We start from the raw sequence: 21,940 nt of genomic DNA, 5'->3' as shown, positions 1-21,940 counted from the left end.
GACTTCCTGTGTTCTGTCGAGTTGCCTTCTCTGCGTCTCACTTGCCCCACACACCCAAACCTAACTTCTCTCCCGGTCAGGGCTCTCCTAGAGAGTGACTATCTTGGTAGGAATAAGCTGTACCCAGGTCAGACAAGAGCCACAAGGGCGTCTGCCAGAATAAACAGGTTTTCTGGGAGAGGGACATCTGGTCACGGGTCAGACACAGGCACTAAGCCGCCCACCAGAATAAAGAATTCTCTGGAAGGCACATTGTAAACACCCACAACCACATTCCCTGGAGCCCCAGCAGGATGGGGTTAGAGTTTATGGCCACTCTCAGGAGAGAGACCTCAAGACCAAATTAGAAAAAAAGAAAAAGAAAAAGAATGGCTTTTAGGTAGGTGATACATTATGGTTGGGTTGAGCAGGGAGAAATGTTAGGCCCAGATTCTTGTTCAGTTGATGAGGATAGAAAATGTTTAGAAATGGCTTCGTGACCAGCCTGAGCAGCAATAGCAAGACCTAGTCTCTACAAAAAAAAAAAAAGGAAGAGGAAGAAGAGGAAAGAAGGAGGAGGAGGGAAAAGGTGGGCGGGAGAAGGAAGAAGAAGGTAAAAGGAGAATAAACGAAGAAGAGAAAAAGAAGAAAGAAAAGGAAAGAAAGAAGGAGGAAGGAGGAGGAGGATGAAGAGGAGGAGAATAAAGAAGAAGAGAAGGAGGAGGAAGGAAGAAGAAGGAAGAAGGAGAAGAAAAAAGAAAGAAGAAAAGAAAAGAAAGAGAGAGAAAGAAAGAAAGAAAAAGAAAGAGAAAGAAAGAAAGAAAGGAAGGAAGGAAGGAAAAGGAAAGGAAGGAAAGGGAGAAAAAGAAGAAAAGGAGAAGAAGAGGAGGAGGAGGAGGAAGAAGAAATGGCAAAGGGGCTGAAAACCCAGGTGTGAGGGCTGAGGTCCCAATGAGGGCATGTTTATATTGTTTTTCCCAGGGTTTATGGGGCATAGGTCATGGAGGTGACAATAAGGAGACATTTGGAGCATCTCATCCTACATAGTTGGCCACAAGTGAACACAGTATTAAAATTCTGCTAAAACAAATATGTCATTCTGCTGCACATATTGTAAAAACTTCATGTGAAAACCCTATTTTCAATGGCCCAAAACACTCATAAATCCCCCATAGAAGAACAGTGACCTTCTGGGCACCTAGAAGGGAATGACACTTTCGAAGGGAAATCACCCTGAATCTTGTCATCTGGTCCAGACAGAGCCAGCTACGGAAACAATGGGGGAGGGGATCTTTCTACCACATGTACTGTATGATTTATTCCCCACCACATCTCAAAGGGGTAGGGATTTGTATTGCCATTTTACTGATTAGAAAACTATGGCTTAGAGAGTTTAGGTTACAATGCCTGAATTTGTATAAAGTCTGTGGTAGAGTTTATACCAAGTTTACAACCCGGACTTTTTGGCCCCAACTATTTTGTCCTTGATTGGAAAATGATATCTGTAAGTGGTGTAGTGATACCTGAAGGTACTCACTAGCAACATAAAATCTGAGTTGTCCTCCTACATCCCAGCAAGTATAAGTGCTCTGTGGTATCATGATAGATTTCTCATTTTTAATTCTAGAAGTTCTATCAACTTTTGTCTTGTATGTTTTGAGATCACTATATATTAAGTGCATATGATTTCTGCATTAAAACTTCTTAGTGAAATGAATTTATCATTATGTAGTTATTCTCCTTATTTTTAGTATTTTTGGCCTTAAGATCTATTTTGTCTGCTATTAGTATAACTACACCATCCTTTGACTTTCAACCTTTCTCACCTTATCCTTTAGATGCCTCCTGAAAACAAACTGTAACTTGCATTTTTTAATTCAGTGAAAATATTTATCTTTTAGGTGATGAGATTAATCCATTGCATTTATTATGATTATTAACATACTTGAATTTATTTCTCCCATCTTATTGAATGTTTTCTATTTGTCCTACTTTTTCTATTTTTATTTGTTTTTTTTCTTCCTTTCTAGCCTTTTTCTCTGTCAAAATTTTTTGTTTTTAATGTTCTCTCATTCCATTTTCTCCCTGCTCTAATTTGTTTGTTCTATATCTATTCTTGTAAAGCCTATTTGAGCTTTTAAGCATCCAAAACTACATAAATATTTGTGAATATTTTTACCCATAGTACAAAGGACTACAGCATTTTAAATCCTGTCCTGACTTTTCACCTGTTTACAAAAGGCACAACAAAAACCGAAGGTCCCAGGAGGTTAAAAATAAAAGAATGGAAAAGTAAACATGGTTAAAATTGTAAATTTTATGTTATGTATATTTTACCACAATAAAAAAAATTGAAAAAGACATACCAGGCCAGGCACAGTGGCTCACGCCTGTAATCCCAGCACTTTGGTAGGCCAAGGTGAGAGGATCGCTTGAGGCCGGGAGTTTGAAACCAGTCTGACCAACATGGCAAAACCTGTCTCTACCAAAAATACAAAAAATTAACCGGGCCTGGTGGTGCATGCCTGTAGTCCCAACTACTGAGGAGGCTGAGGTGGGAGAATCGCTTGAACCCAGGAGACAGAGGTTGCAGTGAGCTGAGATCATGCCACTGCACTCCAGCCTGGGCAACAGAGCAAGAACCTGTCAAAAAGAAAGAGAGAAAGAGAGAAAGAAACAAAGAAAGAAAGAAAGAAAAGGAAAGAGATATACCAAATAAATACTGACCCAAAAAAGGCTGATATAGTTATATTAATATTAGATAAAATAGGCTGTAAGGGTAAAAAGAAATGCTGTCTATCCTTGCTGTCTCCAATTATTATCCTTCCACTTTCTCTCTGCCCCACTCCAATGAAGATTCTGTCCCTTTCACTATTCAATCGGTTTTTGACAGTCACCAATGACCTTCATGGTGTGAAATCCAATGGTAATTCCTCATCTTACCCGACCTGTCAGCAATTGATAGAATTGATCCCTCTCTTCTTAAAACATACTAATCACTTACCTTCCTAGATTCGATTCTCTTCTTTCTCCTACCTCACACGCCACTCTCACAATCCCATTTGCTGGTTGCTCCTCATCTTTGCCATCTGGAAAAGAGGGAGTGTCACAGAGGTGAGTTCTCAGGCCTCTTCTCTTTGCTCTCTCTATGCACTCCCTAGGTGACAGTATCCAGTCTTGTGACTTTAAGTACGATTTACATACCCAGTACCCTCGGATTTATATTTACAGCTATACCTCTACATCCCGATTCATGGAAAACAGCACACAGACATTTTCCACTTAGATGCCATGCAGGCAATGTCTAACTTAATATCTCAACAACCAAATTCGTCTCCCCACCACCAGCCAAGTCTCCTCCTTCCACAGTGTTTCTACCTAAGGCAATGGAAACTATGATGTTTTCATTTGCTCATGTCACAAACACTTGGCCCCTTTCTTTTGTGTCATTATTATTATTTTGAGAGAGATGGTTTTGCTCTGTCACCCAGGCTGGTGTGCAGTGGCATGATCAAGACTCACTACAGTCTCAACCGGCCAGGATCAAGCCATTCTCCCACCTCAGCCTCCTGAGTAGCTGGGACCACAAGCATTTGCCACCATACCCTGCTAATTGTTGCCTTTTTTGTAGAGATGGTATCACTCTATGTTGCCCAGGCTGGCCTCGAACTCCTGGCCTCAAGTGATCCTCCTGCCTCAGCCTCCCAAAGTGCTGGGATTACAGGCATGAGCCACCATGCCCAGCCTTATCTCATTCTTCACTTCTTTTTCCCTTATATACCAGCTAACCCATCAGAAAATACCGTCAGTTCTATCTTGAAATTATATCCAGAATCTGACAACTTATTGCCCCCTCCATTGCTGCCACCCTGGTTCAAACCACTATTATCTCTCATCTGGATTTCCTAGCAGTCTCCTAACTGGTCTTCCTGCTTCCGCCCTCATCCCTCTACAGTCAATTTTAAATATGATAGCCATAAGGATTCCTCAAAAACATAAGTGATATCACTGATATTTCTGATCAAAGCCCTCTAATGCATCCTTACCTCATTGGTAGAAAAAGGCAAAGTCCTTACAATGACTTACAAGGCCTTATCAGATCAAGACCTGCTACATCTCTGATTTCACCTTCTTCCCTTCTTGCCTTTATGTGTTCAACTTTGGGCTCACTGATGCCCTTGCAGTTGCTGGAACATCCCAGGCACAGCTTCAGAGCCTTTGCTCTTTCTCAACTCACATGGCTCTCTTTTCAACTATTCCTTAACTGAGAGGTTTTCCTTGCCTACCCTGTACAGAATAGAAACTCCAACCTCCACACTTTTCTGTGTCCCACTACACGCTCTTCCATTGCACTTGCTCGTTGGTTTATCATCCATCTCCCACCCTACCCCTAACACTCCTGCTACTAGAATGTAAGCACCATGAGATCAAGGACTTTGTCTTAGTCACTACTGTAGATCCATTGCTTTGAATAGTGCCTGGCACAAAGGAATTGTTCAACAAATTGCACATTAGTGAAGAGCATGCACTATGGGGCTAGAAACCCAGCTCAAATCTGGGCTCTACCACTTAGTAGAGTGGCCTCAGTCAAGTTGCCTCATTTTTCTCTGCCTAATCTTCCTCATCTGTAAAATGGGGATCATAATAGGGTTTTTGAGGGTATTCAATGAAATAATACATGGAAAGCCCTTGAAACAGTGCCTGGCAAATACTTTCTTATTACGAATGAATGAAAAGTTATTGTTAGTGCAAAAAGATGATTGCTGCATAAGAATAAAAGGAACAAATATAAAAAGGGGAAAAAGAATAAAAAGAACAACTAACCAGAAAGAAATAAAATGTCTAAACTTTTATTCATTTAGTCGCGTTGCCTCAAAAAAATAAAGAAAAAGATATCAGGATTATCTAGAGAATTATTTTAAAAATTTAACAACTCATAGTCATTAGAGAAGATTCTAACATGTCTAGCAGTAAATTACACGTTATGTCTTAAACCATGTGGTCATTATATTGTATATCTTGGGTTCTAAATAATCCTATTTGTATTATCCATAAGCAAATTTGCTTTCAAAGAATATTTGCCAGTAATCTGAAATATTTTACTTTATAAAGTCAAATAATTACTATTTTTGTGTTTGCACAAAAACTAAATTTTAAAAATCATTTGGCAAAATCAAATTTTCAAATGAGTGCACTGGCAGACTTTTTTTAAAGCAATTTTTTGATGAATTAACCAAGTGTTTAGTTTCAAACATAACAAAAACATAAATCAAAATAATAAATCAAAAAATGATTTGTGTATAACCATTACAGATGGCAACATTTTAAAAAGGAAACAAATTATAAATCATTTATAAGGCCATAAATTGAGACATTTGTATACAAATAATGTCCATCAAAGCATTTTCAGAACTTAAACATGTTGAATAGACTAATGAAAACAGAACTAAGATTCTAAAATTCATTAGTTATGAATTTTAAATATTATAAGATAGATAAGGAAAATCTGAGCCAGATATTTGTGGTGACAGGAATTACATTTGGCTGAGTGCAGTGGCTCATGTCTGTAACCCCAACACTCTGGGAAGCTGAGGTGGGAGGATTGCTTGAGGCCAGGAGTTCAAGACCAGCCTGGGCAACATGGCAAAATCCTGTTTCTAAAAAAAAAAAAAAAATTTCTTAATTAGCCAGGCATGGTGGCACACACTTTTAGTCCTAGCTAATTGAAAGGTAGAGGCAGGACAATCGCTTGAATCCAGGAGGTAGAGGCTGCAGTAAGCTATGATCATGCCACTGCACTCCAGCCCAGGTAACAGAGCAAAATCTTGTCTCAAAAAAAAGGGAATAATATTTAACTTCTATAAAAACAACAACAAAAAAATTCACCTATGTTAATAGGAGAATCATTTTAGACAAAATCATCTTAGAAATAACTGTTTTTTTAAAATTAGCTGAGTGTGGTGGTACGTGCCTATGGCCCAAGCTACTTGGGAGGCTGAGGTGGGAGGACTGCTTGAGCCCAGGTGGTCAAGGCTGCAGTGAGTCAAGATAGCACCACTGCACTCTAGCCTGGGCAACAGAGGGAGACCCTGTCTCTAAAAACAAGAAAAGAAAAGAAAAGGAATGACAACTTTTAACATTAAAGCCTTAAAATTTTTCAGAACATACTAGAATGGGATATGACTTATTCTTTCAGTTGGTTACAGAAAAATAAAACAAAAAAATTATTCCTGTTACCTAATCTAAGGTAACTAAGAAATAAGTAGTGCAGGAACCTTAAAGTAATGTCTATTTATGTAAGTATGAATATATTTTAAACACCATCTGACTACGTTTGTCAAGTTACACCAATGGATTAACCGCAGATGTACATGGTAAGGACGCAATATTTCATCTGCTATGAGGGATACTGTATTAGTCCATTTTCACACAGCTTTAAAGAACTGCCTGAGACTGGGTGATTTACAAAGAAAAGAGGTTTAAATAATTCACAGCTCAGCATGGCTGGGAAGGCCTCAGGAAACTTGCAATCATGGCAGAAGTCAAAGGGGAAGCAAGACACTGTCTTCATGAGGTGGCAGGAAGGAGAAGTGCCAACTAAAAGGGGAAGAGCCCCTTATAAAACCATCAGATCTCGTGAGAACTCACTCACTATCATGAAAACAGCATGGAGGAAACTACCTCCATGATTCAATTCAATTACCTCTACCTGGTCTCTCCCTTGACACGTGGGGATTATGGGGATTATAATTCAAGATAAGATTTGGGTGGGGAACACAAAGCCTAATTAAGAATTAAAGAAAGAGGAAAGAAACATGAAAGGGGGCTCAACAGTCAAGCACAGGTTTATTTTAGAGAAAACAAACCTGATAGGGGCTTCTGGCCAAGTGAGATCAGAGCCCACTCTCTTACAGACTAAGAGTTTTTAAGGATTTAGGGTGGAAGGGTTGATCAGAGGCCTGGACTGCTTCTGTGTCTCTTCTTTTGCTTATCTGGGAGGGAGAGTTGTGTGTCTGTTCACATATATCTTCCTGCAGCTGCAGGCATACCCCCCAGTCTACTTTTAGTTTCCCTATCTTGGTGCACCTGAAGGGAAAGTAATGTGCTTAGTAAGGCCCACTGTTTTACTGGTGCCCATTGTATGAGGGTGAAGTTCGGCAGTTACCCAAGAGACTACCTCCCCGCCTCCCTCTGTGCCTGAGCTGTCTTATTTGTGTTTTACTGTCTGCTCTTTTCTGGCTGCTTGTAGTTAGAACAGAAGTGTTTCCTTGAAATTCATGAGGCTAGAAAGGGAGCTGGAACTTAAAGTGGTGGCGTTTGTCCAAGATGATGGTGCTCCTGCTCTGTCATTAACCATATCAGATATTAAAGAAGAAATACATTTTTTTCTAGAAGTGAGAAAAGACTATTAAACAAAAGTGATGGGCAAAAAAGACAGAGAACGTCATCGCTGAAATAAGGGCACCATTAATAGGGAGAGCAATAATAGTACTCATCTATTGCTGCTTCAAACCATTATCTTCTATTGTTGGGAATAACGCAATAACCATTCTTATGTGTCACAATCATCACATATATACAAATACACATGTAAAAATACAGACACTGCATGGTGACTAAGTATGTTTGGAATAAATCAAGAGTCTAAGTCACAACATGCATAAATCGTTTACATCTAAACTGCTAATTCAAGACAGGCAGTGTAGCGTAATGGTTAAGAACGTGAATGCTGGAGCCAGATATGTGTTCAAATCCTGCCCCTTAATGGCTTCTTAGATATGGCACAAAAATCACACATAAAGAACTCTTACACTTCGCTAAAACAAAATAAATAAATAACCCAACTAAAAAAATGGGCAAAGGATGGGTGTAGTGGCTCACGCCTGTAATCCCAACACTTTAGGAGGCCGAGGCAGGTGGATCACCTGAGGTCAGTAGTTTGAAGCCAGCCTGGCCAGCCTGGCAAAATCCCACCTCTACTAAAAATACAAAAATTAGCCAGGCATGGTGGTGCATGCCCATAATCCCAGCTACTTGGGAGGCGGAGGCAGGAGAATGGCTTGAACCAGGGAAGCGAAGGTTATAGTAAGCCAAGATTGCGCCACTGCACTCCAGCCTGAGCGGCAGAGCAAGACTCCATCTTAATAAATAAATAAATAAATAAATAAACTGCTAATTCACACTGGTATACATTTTTGTGAAACATACTAACACTTTTTAAGTGACACAATCAAAACTCTAGTTACAAGAAAGGGAGAGACATCTGGAAAAGTTGACTAAGGAGCTCAGCAATCCTCTCCACAAAACGCAAGACAAAAGTGGACAAAATTGCCAAAAACAACCAGTTAAAGATTCTGGAAATTTACCAAAGTAATATAACAAATTGAGAAGTGGTTATTCAAGAAAATCTAGTGAGGCTTGGAAGCAGAGCAAGATGGCCAAATAGAAGCCTCCACTGAATGTACCCCGACAGGAACACCAAATTGAACAACTATACACACAAAAAAGCACCTTCATAAGAACCAAAAATCAGGTAAGCAATCACATTACTTGGTTTTAATATTATTTTAAGGAAAGACGCACTAAAGAAGGTAGGAAAGACAGTCTTGAATCGCCTACACTATCCCTCCCTCATCAACTGGCAGTGGCCACGTGGTGCAGAGAGAGAATCTGTGTGCTTGGGGAAGGCAGAACACAGTGAATGTGGGACTTTGCATTGGAACTCAGTGCTGCCCTGTCACAGTGAAAAGCAACATGGGGGCAGAACTCAGCCGGCGCCTATGGAGGGAGCATTTAGATGAGCCCTAACCAGAGGACATCCATCCCAGCAATCAAAACCTGAGTTCCAGCAAGCTCTGCCATCACTGGCTAAAATACTCTGGGGTTCCTATTTCTCCACAGGCTCACCAGCATCTACTGTTTCTTGACTTTTTAGTAATCACCATTCTGACTGGCGTGAGATGACATCTCATTGTGGTTTTGATTGCATTTCTCTAATGATCATTGATGTGGAGCTTTTTTTCATATTTTTGTTGGCCACATAAACGTCTTCTTTTGAGAAGTGTCTGTTCATATCCTTTGCCTACTTTCTGATGGGGTTGTTTGTTTTTTCTTGTAAATTTGTTTAAGTTCCTTATAAATTCTGGATATTAGACCATTGTCACATGGGTGGATTGCAAAAATTTTCTCCCATTCTGTAGCTTACCTGTTCACTCTGATAATAGTTCCTTTTGCTGTGCAGAAGCTCTTTAGTTTAATTAGATCCCATTTCTTTGCTTTTGTTGCAACTGCTTTTGGTGTTTTAGTCATGAAGTTTTTGCCCATGCCTATGTTCTGAATGGTATTGCCTAGGTTTTCTTCTAGGGTTTTTATGGCTTCGGCTTTTACATTTAAGTCTTTAATCCATCTTGAGTTAATTTTTGTATAAGGTGTAAGGAAGAGGCCTAATTTCAGTTTTCTACATATGGCTAGGCAGTTTTCCCAGCACCATTTATCAAATAGGAGATCCTTTCCCTATTGGTTGTTTTTGTCAGGTTTGTCGAAGATCAGATTGTTGTGAATGTGTGGTTTTATTTTACACTGTTAGTGGGAATATAAATTAGTTCAACCATTGTGGAAGACAGTATGGCGATTCCTCAAGGATCTAGAACCAGAAATACCATTTGACCCAGAAATCTCATTACTGGGTATATACCCAAAGGAATATAAATCATTCTACTATAAAGACACATGCATGTATATGTTTATTGCAGCACTATTCACAATAGCCAAGTCATAGAACCAACTCAAATGCCCATCAATGATAGACTGGATAAAGGAAATGTGGTACATATATACCATGGAATACTATGTAGCCATAAAAAGGAATGAGATCATGTCCTTTGCAGGGACATGGATGCAGTTGGAAGCCATTATCTTCAGCAAACTAACATAGGAACAGAAAACCAAACACTGAATGTTCTCACTCATAAGTGGGAATTAAACAATGAGAACACATGGACACAGGGAGGGGAACATCACACACCAGGGCCTGTCGGGGGGTGGGGGGTGAAGGGAGGGAACTTAGAGGACAGGTCAATAGGTGCAGCAAACCACCATGTCACATTTATACCTATGTAACAAACCTGCACATTCTGTACACGCATCTTGGAACTTAAAGCAAAATAAAAAATAAAAATAAAAACTCTAGGGTTTTAAATAAACTTGAAAGTCAGTCTAGGCCACAAGGACTGCAATTCCTAGGCAAATCCTGGTGCTGTTTTGAGCTTAGAGCCAGTGGACTTGGGGTGCATGTGACCTAGTGAGACAGCAGCTGGGGTGGCCAAGGGAGTGCTTGTGTCACCCCTCTTCTAACCCCAGGCAGCACAGCTTGCAGCTCTGGGAGAGACTCTTACCCTCTGCTTAGAGAGAGGAGAGGGAAAAGTTAAAGGGACTTTGTCTTGCAACTTGGATACCAGCTCAGCCACAGTAGAATAGGGTACCAGGCAGAATTCTGAGGCCCCCATTCCAGGCCCTAGCTTCCAGGCATTTTAGACACACCCTAGGCCAGAAAGGAACCTGCTGCCTTCAAGGGAAGGATCCAGTCCTGGCAGGAGTCATCACCTACTGACTAAAGAGCCATTAGGCCCTGAATACTTAGAGGTGATAGCCAGGCACTACTCACCATGGGCATTGGGTGAGATTCAGAGCCATGCTGGCATCAGGTGTGACCCAGCACATTCCCAGCTGTGGTGGCTATGGGGAGAGACTCCTTCTGCTTGAGGAAAGGAGAGAGAAGAGTGAAGGGGACTTTGTCTTACAGCTTGGGTACCAGCTTAGCCACAGTGGGGTAGAGCACCAACTAAGTTCCTGGGGTCCCCGATTCCAGGCCTTGGCTCCTTGACCTGCCCTGGGCCAGAGGGGAGCCCACTGCCCTGAAGGAAGAGACTCAGGACTGGCAGCATTCACAACAAACTGACTGACAAGCCCTTGGGCCTCAAATGAACATCAACAGTAGCCAGGCAGTACCTTCCACAAGCCTAGAGTGGTGGTAGCCACAGGGAGAGACTTCCTTGCTTGAAGAAAGGGGAAGCATGAGTAGGAAGGACTTTGTCTTACGGCTTGGGTGCCAGCTCCACCACAGTAGACTAGAGCACCAGGTTGATTCCTAAGGTTCCTGACTCCAGGCCATGGCTCCTGGATGGCATCTCTGAACCTGCCTGGGGCCTGAGGGAACGCACCACCCAGAAGGAAATATATAAGCCTGGCTGGATTCACTGCCTGCTGACTGTAGAGCCCTTGGGCCTTGAGTGAACATAGGCGGTACCCAGGCAATGGATACCATGGACCTTGGGCAAGACCCAGTGCTGTGCTGGCTTTGGGTCCGACCCAGCGCAGTCCTAGTTGTCGTAAACACAGAGGTGCTTGTGTCACCCCTCCCCCAGCTACAAGCAGCTCAGCACAGACAGAGACTTCATTTGTTTGGTACCTCTACCATTCTGCAAAAGTCACAGCATTACTGAGCTCAGGGTGCTCTCTAATGCAGCTATGACTGCAGTGACCAAAGACTTAGATCACAAAACCCAAGTTCCTTCGAATACTTGGAAAGCCTTCCCAAAAAGGACAGGTATAAACAAGTCCAGGCTGCAAAGATGACAATAAATACCTAACTTTTCAATGCCCAGATACCAGTGAACATCCTCAAGCATTAAGGCCATCCAGAAAAACATGACCTCACCAAATGAACTAAATAAGGCACCAGGAACCAATCCTGGAGAGGCAGAGATATATGACCTTTCAGACAGATAATTCAAAATAGCTGTTTTGAGGAAGCTCAACAAAATTCAAGGTAACACAGAGAAGGAATTTAAAATTCTATCAGATAACTTTAACAAAGAGATTGAAATAAAAAGAATCAAGCAGAAATTCTGGAGATGAAAAATGCAATTAACATACTGAAGAATGCATCAGAGTCACTTAAAAGCAGAATTGATCAAGCAGAAAAAAGAATTAGTGAGCTCGAAGACAGGCTATTTGAAAATACACAGTCAGAGGAAACAAAAAACCTTACAGGCCAGGAAAGAGTGGCATGACATATTTAAAGTGTTGAAGGAAAAACATCTTTTACCCTAGAACAGTATATCCAGTAAAAATATCCTTCAAACATGAAGGTGCAAAACTCACTGGTAATAAGTAAACAGAAAAACACAGAATAGTATAACAATGTAACAGCAGTATGTAAACTACTCCTATCTTGAGTAGAAAGACTAAAAGATGAACCTATCAAAAATAATAATACCACAACTTTTCAAGATACAGACAGTATAATAAGCTATAAATAGAAACAACAAAAAGTTTAAAAGCTGGGGAATGAAGTTAAAGTGTAGCATTTTATTACTTTTTGCTTCAATTGTTGGTTATGACAAAAACCATATGATCATTTCAACTGATGATAAAAAGCATTTGATAAAATTCAACCTCCCTTCATGACAAAAACCCTCAAAAAACTGGGTATAGAAGGAACATACCTCAATATAATAAAAGCCATATGTGGCAGAACCACACCTAGTATCATACCGAATGGAGAAAAACTGAAAGCTTGTCCTCTAAGATCTGGAACAAGACAAGGATCACCACTTTCACCACTGTTATTCAACATAGTCCTGGGAGTCCTAACTAGAGCAATCAGACAAGAAAAAGAAATAAAGGGCATCTGAATTGGAAAGGAAGTCAAATTACTCTTGTTTGCAGATGATACGATCTTACAGTTAGAAAAGCCTAAAGACTCCACCAAAAAAACTACTAGAACTAATAAACAAATTCAGTCAAGTTGCAGAATACGAAATCAACATACAGAAATCAATAACATTTCTATATGTCAACAACAAACCATCTGAAAAAGAAGTCAGCAAAGTAAACCCATTTACAATACCTACAAATAAAATAAAATACCTAGGAATAAACTTAGCCAAAGAAGTGAAATATCTCTGCAATAAAACTGTAAAAGAAATTGAAGAGGACGCCAAAAAATGGAGACATATTCCATATTCAGGGACTGGAAGAATCAATATTGTTAAAATGACCATACTACTCAAAGCAATCTACAGATTCAAAGCAACCCCTGTCAAAATACCAATGCCATTCTTCACAGAAATAGAAAACATAATCCTAAGCCTGGGCAAACATGATGAAACCCATCTCTACCCAATATATATATTTTAAATTAGCCAGGCATGGTGGTGCATGCCTGTAGTCCCAGCTACTCAAGAAGCTGAGATGGGAGGATTGTTTGAGTTTAGGAGGCCAAGGCTGCAGCAAGCCAAGATCAAGCCATTGCACTCCCACTTGGGTGACAGAGTGAGACCCTGTATGAAAGAAAGAAAAGAAAAAAGAAAGAGAGAGGGAAAGAAAGAAAATCTGTATATTAAAGAGATATCTGCACTCCTATATTTACTGCAGCACTGTTTACAATAGCCAAGATTTGAAAGCAGCCTAAGAGTCCATCAACAGATGAATGGATAAAGGAAATGTGGTACATATACACAATGGAGTGCTATTCAGCCCCAAAAACGAATGAGATCCTGTCATTTGCAACAACATGGATGGAACTGGAAGATATTCAGTGAAATAAGACAGGCACAAAAAGACACACTTCACATGTTCTCACTTATTTGTGGGAGCTAAAAATTAATGCAATTGGACTCATGGAGATAGAGAATAGAATGATGGTTACCAGAAGCCAGGAAGGGTAGTGGGGTTGCAGGAGAAGTGGGGATGGCTAATGTGTACAAAAATATAATTAGATAGGATGAATAAGATCTAGTATTTGATAGCACAACAGGGTGACTACAGTCAACAATAATTTATTGTACATTTCAAAATAACTGAGACTATAATTGGATTGTTTGTACACAAAGAAAGCCTAAATGATTGAGGTGATGGATACCCCATTTACCCTGATGTGATTTTTATACATTGTATGCCTGTATCAAAATGTGTCATGTACCCCATAAATATATACATCTCTGTACCCACAAAAAAGAAAATATTTCTAAAAATCAATATATTAAGTGTTCTGGCAAGCTCTGATAGGAAAAAGTAAAAGAAAATCTACTGAATCTCAGATCTCAGTAAGAACAGTAGGTGCCTGTGGTGTTTTAATCTAGAGCTGTTACTATCCCCTCCAGCTCTGAGGCACAGAAGCTCCACCAAGAAAGGACAGATTCAAAGAACCAGCAGCTCTGCTGCAGGAGAGGGCTGACTTTATTTAGAGCAGTGAGGAAAATTCTATGCACAGGAGCAACATTTAAAACAACAGTGATCTCAGGCTGAGGCAGAAGAATCGCTGGAGCCCAGGAGGCGGAGGTTGCAGTGAGCCGAGATTGTGCCAGTGCACTCCAGCCTGAGCGACAGAGACTTAATCTCAAAATAAAAAAAATAAAATAAAACAAAACAAAACAACACAACACAACAGTGATCTCAGGCGGGGCGCGGTGGCTCACACCTGTAATCCCAGCACTTTGGGATGCCAAGCGGAGGTGGATCACTTGAGGTCAGGAGTTCAAGACCAGCCTGACCAACATAGTAAAACCCTGTCTCTACTAAAAATACAAAAATTAGCCAGGTGTGGAGGAGCATGCCTGTAATCCCAGATACTCAGGAGGCTGAGGCACGAGAATTGCTTGAACCCAGGAGGCTGAGGTTGCAGTGATCTGAGATTGCGCCACTGCACTCCAGCCCAGGCAACAGAGTCAGACTCTGTCTTAAAACAAACAAACAAACAATAAAACAACAGTGATCTCAGTGGCTAATAACCAGGAAAGGTCAATATCAGAGACATTCTGAGGTCTTGATACTGACTGGGGTAAGTAATAAATCAACAGTTCAGTAATAAATTTAACAGGGAGATCCAGGGAATGAGACAAACAAAAAAGGCCTTAATAAGATCCTACTTATCCCAAGTGGGCTGGAAGACTGCACATGAACAAATCTGCATGCATGTTCAGGAGAAAATGGAGAGGGCCTGCTATGGTCTTAATGTGTCTCCCAACATTCGTAGGTTGGAACTTAATCCCTAATGTAGCAGTATTAAGAGGTGTGGCCTTTGGAAGATGATTAGTTCACGAGGGCTCTGCCATTATAAAATTTCCAAATGAAAATTTTAGAACTGAAAAATACTGTCAACTAAAGAAAAAAATCAGGCTTTTAAAGAATTAAAGTTAATTTTTTTTTTTTTTTTTTTTTTTTTTTTTTGAGACAGGGTCTCTGTCGCCCAGGCCGGAGTGCAGTGGCACAATGTTGGCTCACTGCAGACAGACTCCATCTCCTGGGCTGAAGCGATCCTCCCACCTCAGCCTTCCAAGTAGCTGGGACTAGAGGTATGTGCCACTGCACCCAGCTAATTTTTGTATTTTTGTGGAGACGGGGTTTGGCCATGTTACCTAGGCTGGCCTTGAACTTCTGAGCTCAAGCGATCCGCTCGCCTCAGCCTCCCAAAGTGCTGGGATTACAGGTGCGAGCCACCGTGCCCGGCCTAAATTAATTTTATTCAGAACTCTTACTGAAGATTGCAACCGGGAAGAGTCTTTCAGAGAGTTTCTGTTAAACTGCTCCAACTGTTTTAGGCCACAGTTTATACACAGATGGTGGCAGCTCTGTATGTAGCTTTGAAGTTACATCAAATGTGCTCAGAAGTTACATTAGAGCAAAGTCACATTAAGGCTTGGGTATGAGGGCACATCTGGTTGTAGATTACAGAGGCCTAATTATTAATCCTGTCAGACGTTATCTTCTGTCTAGGAAGAGGCAAGGATTGGGATAGCTGAACTTATCTTTTCTAAAACTGCCACGATTCACATAAGAGACGCGGCAGGCTGTCCTCCATCCTGCTGATCATCTTCAGAACATTCTTCCAGTGGGTGGTGCTGAGTCACTGAGACAGGGGCTTTGTAAAATTCTACTGATAAGGGATTTTGTGAAATTCTGCTGGTAAGCAGAATGAGCAAACATAGCTTCTTACATATGGTACTTTGTCTCACAATAACTGAATCTAAAGCTCAATGAATGGGTTCAAAGGCAGAATGAAGAGGACACAAGAAAGAATCACAAACCATGAAGATAGAACAATAGAAATTACTCCAAACAACAGAGAAAAGTAGACTGAAAACCAATGAATAGAGCCTCAGGGACCAGTGGAACCAAAAATTCAATCATTTGTGTCATCAAAGTCCAGGAAAGAGAGAAGAAAGAGGAAAGAGCTGAAAAAGTATTCAAAGAAACAATGTCTGAAATTTTGCCATATTTGGCTAAAAATATAAACCTGTTGAATATAAACAGATTCAAAAGGCTGAGCAAACCCTAAACAGGATAAACGTAAAGAAATCCATGCTGAGGCACATCAGAGTCAAACTTTTGAAAACTAAAGTCAAAGAAAATTTCTTTTTTTTTTCTTTTTTTTTTTTTTTTTTTTGAGACAGAGTCTTGCTCTGTTGCCCAGGTTGTTGGAGTGCAGGTGCACTATCTCGGCTCACTGCAACCTCTGTCTCCCAGGTTCCAGCGATTCTCCTGCATCAGCCTCCTGAGTAGCTGGGATTACAGGCAGGTGTCTCCACGTCCAGCTAATTTTTGTATTTTTAGCAGAGATGGGAATTTCACCATATTGGCCAGTCTGGTCTCGAACTCCTGACCTCAAGTGCTCTGCCCACCTCAGCCTCCCAAAATCCTGGGATTACAAGCCATTATGCCTGGCCTAAAGACAAATAAAAATTCTTGAGAGCAGGAAGAAACGACATCTTATCTACATAAGAAAAATAATTTTAATGACAGTGAATTTCTCATCGGAAAACATGGAGGCCAGAAGGAAGTGGCACAACAGTTTTCAAGAGATGACATAAAAGTAATACCAACCAAGAATTCTTTAGCTGGCAGAAATGTCCTTAGGAATGACGGTGAGATCAAGATATTCTCAGATGAAGGAAAACTAAGAGAATGTGTTACCAGTGCCAGGACCACCTAGCACAGTGGTGAAGAATGTGAGCTCTGGCATCTGAGAATGTGTTACCAGCAGACTTACCTTGAAAGAATGGCTAAAGAAAATCCTTACAACAGAAAGACAATGATATAAGAAGGAATCTTGGAACATCAGAAAGGAAAACAACAACAAAAGGAGCAAAAATATCAGTAAATAGACTTTATTCTCCCTCTCAAGTTTACTAAATGGTGCTTGATGGTTGAAGTATAAATTATAACATTGAGATAATTCTCAATATATAGAGAGGAAATATTTATTTAACATTTAATAAGGGGGGAGGAAAAGGGACTTAAAAGGAGTAAGGACTTTACATTTTATTGAAATTGGTAAGAGAAATAAACAAAATGTGGTATATATGCACAAGGGACTATCATTCAGCCATGGAAAGGAATAAAGTACTAATAAGTGTTATAACATGGACAAATGAACCTTTAAAACATTATGCTAAGTGAAAGAAGCCAGGCATAAAAGGCCATATAGTGTACATGATTCTATTTATTGAAATGTGCAGAATACACAGATTTATACAGATGAAATTAAATTTGTGGTTGCTTAGGGCTGGGGTGGGGAGAGCACACTGAGGAGTGGGCACAGTTCTATTTGGGGTGATGAAAATACTCTAGATTGCTGGGCGCGGCGGCTCATGCCTGTAATCCCAGCACTTTGGGAGGCCGAGGTGGGCAGATCGATTGAGCTCAGGAGTTCAAGACCTGCCTGGGTAAGATAGCGGAGCTCCATCTCTACAAAAAATACAAAACTTAGTTGGCGTGGTGGCACATGCCTATAGTCCCTGCTACTTGAGGGGGTGAGGCAGGGAGGATCGCTTGTGTTCGAGAGGTTGAGGCTATAGTGAGCCAAGATCCTACCACTGCACTCCAGCCTGGGTGACAGCGTGAGACCCTGTCTCAAAAACAAAAACAATTATTAAAAAAATAAAGTTAGATTGTGGTGATGTTCGTACAACTCTGCGAATATATTAAAAACTGCTGAACTGTATACGTCAAATGTGTGGGTTTTATTGTATGTGAATTGCATCTCAGTAAAGCTATTTTTTAAAAACAGATCACAGATTTAAATGTCTAACATAAAATTTAAAAACTTTAAAAATAAAACACAGGAGAACGTCTTTGGGAGCTAGGGCTTGTGAAGAGTTCTTAGACACAGCAACAAAAGCAGGATCCAAAAAAATGTTTTTAAATCAATAAACTAGACTTCAAAATTAAACGCGTTTGCTCTAACAAAGACCTTGTTAAGAGGAAAAAAAGACAAACTACTGCCTGGGAGGAAATATTTGCAAACCACATATCTAACAAAGAACTCATATCTAGAGTATGTAAGGAACTCTCAAAAGTCAAGTTTTTTGTTTGTTTGTTTGTTTGTTTTTTTAAGCAATCCATTTGGAAAATGAGCAAAGAATGTGAAGAGACATTTCACCATAAAGGACATGTAGATGACAAATAAGCACATGGCAAGATGTTCTACATCATTAGCTATCAGGGAAATGCAGCCTCCCCTGGGCCTTAGTCATTTCTTGCTCTTCTTGGGAAAAGGCAAAGACAGAGACCTATGAGTCAGAGCTGGGGGCAGGAAGTTGGATGGAAAGGAGAGAAGATGCAAATGCGGACATAAGAGACACAATCCATCTCACATCTTGGAGCTGGAAACAGGCTGACTATGTCTCTCCTATCTCCTAGAAGCACCAGCCTGAAAATGCACACCCATAAGCCAGGTTAAGAGGCTGCCAGCGGAAGCCAGGGAGACCCACCTGGTTAGAGCCCCAACCTCTATATTGGTGACATTGTACAGAGCAGGGGTTGGCAAACCTTTTCTGTAAAAGGCCAGATAGTAAATACTTTAGGATATCCATACCATGTGGTCTCTTTGGCAACTACTCAACTCTGCCCTTAGAGCATGAAAGCAGTAACAGACAATATGTAAACGAATGAGTAAGACTTGTGTTCCAAGAAAATTTTATTAATGGACACTAAAATGCAAATTTCATATAATTTTGATGTGTCACAAAATATTCTTTTTACTTTTCTCAAGTCCTTTAAAGATGTAAATAGTATTCCTAGTTTGCAGGCTATAGGAAGCTGTAAAGGGTCAGCAAACCAGGGGCTATAATTTGCTGACCCCTGATGTAGAGCTTAGATGAGGAGGTTCACTATTATGCATACCACTGTCACCCAACACTTGATTTAGAATGCAGTGACCTCCCTTAAATCCATAAATTCGGCCAGGTGAGGTGGCTCATGCCTGTAATCCCAGCATCCTGGGAGGCCAAGGTGGGCAGATCACTTGAGGTCACGAGTTCGAGACCAGCCTGGCCAACATGGTGAAACCCTGTGTCTATTAAAAATACAAAAATTAGCTGGGCGGCGTGGTAGTGTGTGCCCATAGTCCCAGCTACTCCAGAGGCTGAAGCAGAAGAATCACTTGAACCCGGGAGGCGGAGGTTGCCGTGAGCAGAAATCACACCACTGCACTCCAGCCTGGGCAACAAAGTGAGACTCTGTCTCAAAAAAAAATTTTAAAAAAAATCTATAAATTCTACGTCTAGGAATTTATCACAAGGAAATAATCATGGCTCCGCACAAAAATTTGACAGCAAAGACTGTTATCCCATTCTGGTTATAACAATGAAAATATCTGGACACATTCAAATATCCAGTGACAGAGGAGTGGCTCAAAAATCTGAGGCCATCCAAAGAATGGAATGCTATGCAGCCATGTCAACAATTATCCTGTGGTCTGGAAAGAAAGCAAATGTGATCAAATATTAATGAGTGAATCCAGGCTGAGTGCAGTGGCTCACGCCTGCAATCCCAGCACCCTGGGAGAACAAGTTGGGTGAACTGAGTGAGCTCAGGAGTTCGAGACAGCCTGGGCAACATGGTGAAACGCTATTTCTACAAAAAATTAGCTGGGCATGGTGGCTCATGCCTGTAGTCCCAGCTATTCAGGAGGCTTAGGCGGGAGGATCGCTTGAGCCCGGTGGCGGAGGTTGCAGTGAGCCAAGATCACACCACTGCACTCTAGACTAGGCAAGAGAGCAAGATCCTGCCTCTAAACAAATTTTAAAAATTCAAAATAAAACAATTGGCTAACCTAAGTGCAGGGTATATGAGTGTTCACTGTCAACTTTTCTGTAGGTCTGAAATGTAAAAACAAAGTTGGAAATATATTTTTAAGTAAAAAATGCTCTTTTGTGAAATGTAAGTTAATAAACTTACATAGACTCATCTCCAGCCCATCAGAACTGTGTTCTCTGTTAAATAAATGTAAGTGTCTTCTTTTCTCTCTTTTCACAGGAAAGTGGTAGGTATAGATTAACTAGATAATATTTGTCTACCTAGTATCTATTCCAATCACACTCAATGTAATTTAAACTATATGTAACATGAGATTTACAGACAAAAAAAATTAGTCTCAATGTTTTCATTTTACAATTATCTCGTTCTAAGGGCAAAGGAAAGCTTAACTTTGCCAAGTGTGCTAACTCATGCCTATAATCCTGGCATTTTGGGAGGCCGAGGCAGGCAAATCACTCAAGCCTAGGAGTTTGAGACCAGCCTGGGCAACATAGACTTTGTCTCTACAAAATTTTTTTTTTAAATTAGATGGGCATCGGTATGCCGGTAGTCCCAGCTACTCGGGAGGCTGAGGCGGGAGGATCACTTGAGCCTGGGAGGTTGAGGCTGCAGTGAGTCATGGTCATACTACTGCACTCCAGCCTAGGGGACAAAGACTCTGTCAAAAAAAAAAAGAAGAAGAAAGAAAAGGAAGGAAGGAAGGAAGGAAGGAAGGAAGGAAGGAAGGAAGGAAGGAAGGAAGGAGAAAGAAGAAAGAAAGAAAGAAAGAGAGAGAGAGAGAGAGAAAGAAAGAAAGAAAGAAAGAAAGAAAGAAAGAAAGAAAGAGAAAGAAAGAAAGAGAAAGAAAGAAAGAAAGAAAGAAAGAAAGAAAGAAAGAAAGAAAGAAAGAAAGAAAAGAAAAGAAAAGAAAAGAAAAGAAAGAGAAGGAAGGAAGGAAGGAAGGAAGGAAGGAAGGAAGGAAGGAAAGGCAGGCTTAACTTGCTTGGGTTTTCAGCATTTGAAAAAAAAACTTGCTTTTACATATGAAACACAAATTATCTGGGAAGACTTCCTTGGTAGGGGTGGGTGCTCTAAGCTCTATAGATGGAAATAGCATTTGGAGATTCATCCCATGGTCTGGATTCTTCTCCAGGCAAAGGCCCATTCTTGCTGGGTTATAAGTTCTTGTTTGAAAATCTAACCTGAATTTAAGGCATTTCAGTGATAGACTGGATTAAGAAAATGTGGCACATATACACCATGGAATACTATGCAGCCATAAAAAAGGATGAGTTCGTGTCCTTTGTAGGGACATGGATGCAGCTGGAAACCATCATTTTCAGCAAACTATCACAAGAACAGAAAACCAAACACTGCATGTTCTCACTCATAGGTGGGAACCGAACAATGAGATCACTTGGACACAGGAAGGGTAACATCACACATCGGGGCCTATTGTGGGGAGGGGGGAGGGGGGAGGGATATCATTAGGAGATATACCTAATGAGTTAATGGGTGCAGCACACCAACATGGCACATGTATACATATGTAACAAACCTGCACGTTGTGTGCATGTACCCTGGAACTTAAAGTATAATTTTTTTAAAAAAAATCTAAACTGAAAAACAAATTCACTCAGTCACTCTAGTGCATAAGAATAAATTCACAAAAACCTTACCATTTAAATAAAAACATGGGAACTATGCCTAACTACAAGATGGCCAATATTCTGCAGAGGACTTCAGCCACCCTCTCCATTTGACTATCAAACGAGGTGATTAGATATAGTGCGTTGTCAATTTCCGCTTGAGCCTCAGTTATAGGTTGCAGGTACAGAGCTGGAGTTATCAAAGATGAATTTTAGAAAATCTGTCTCTGTTT

At 40.6% G+C, this 21,940-nt stretch overlaps 1 protein-coding gene across 7 annotated transcripts in view; it reads right to left on the bottom strand.

Annotated features, from left to right (window-relative positions):
* LOC144338585 (uncharacterized) overlaps nt 1-21,940 on the bottom strand; it is a 30,713-nt gene that overhangs the window by 7,978 nt on the left and 795 nt on the right. For 6 of the 7 annotated variants that reach the window (XR_013412826.1, XR_013412827.1, XM_077988624.1 and 3 more), the window contains exons 2-3: nt 2,984-3,068; nt 2,346-2,461 (exon numbers count right to left, since the gene is read on the bottom strand). Coding sequence is in view for 5 of the 7 variants with exons in the window: in XM_077988624.1 (XP_077844750.1) it covers nt 2,346-2,461; nt 2,984-3,068 (201 nt within the window). In the remaining 2 variants the exon portion in view is untranslated. The remainder of the gene's footprint in view (nt 1-2,345; nt 2,462-2,983; nt 3,069-21,940) is intronic. The other variant, XM_077988625.1, reaches the window with a different exon arrangement.

Source organism: Macaca mulatta, chromosome X (assembly GCF_049350105.2).
Source record: "Macaca mulatta isolate MMU2019108-1 chromosome X, T2T-MMU8v2.0, whole genome shotgun sequence".
NCBI classification, from domain to species: Eukaryota; Metazoa; Chordata; class Mammalia; order Primates; family Cercopithecidae; genus Macaca; species Macaca mulatta.
Note: the sequence above shows the minus strand (reverse complement) of the source record. Positions and strands in the feature narration are given on the sequence as shown.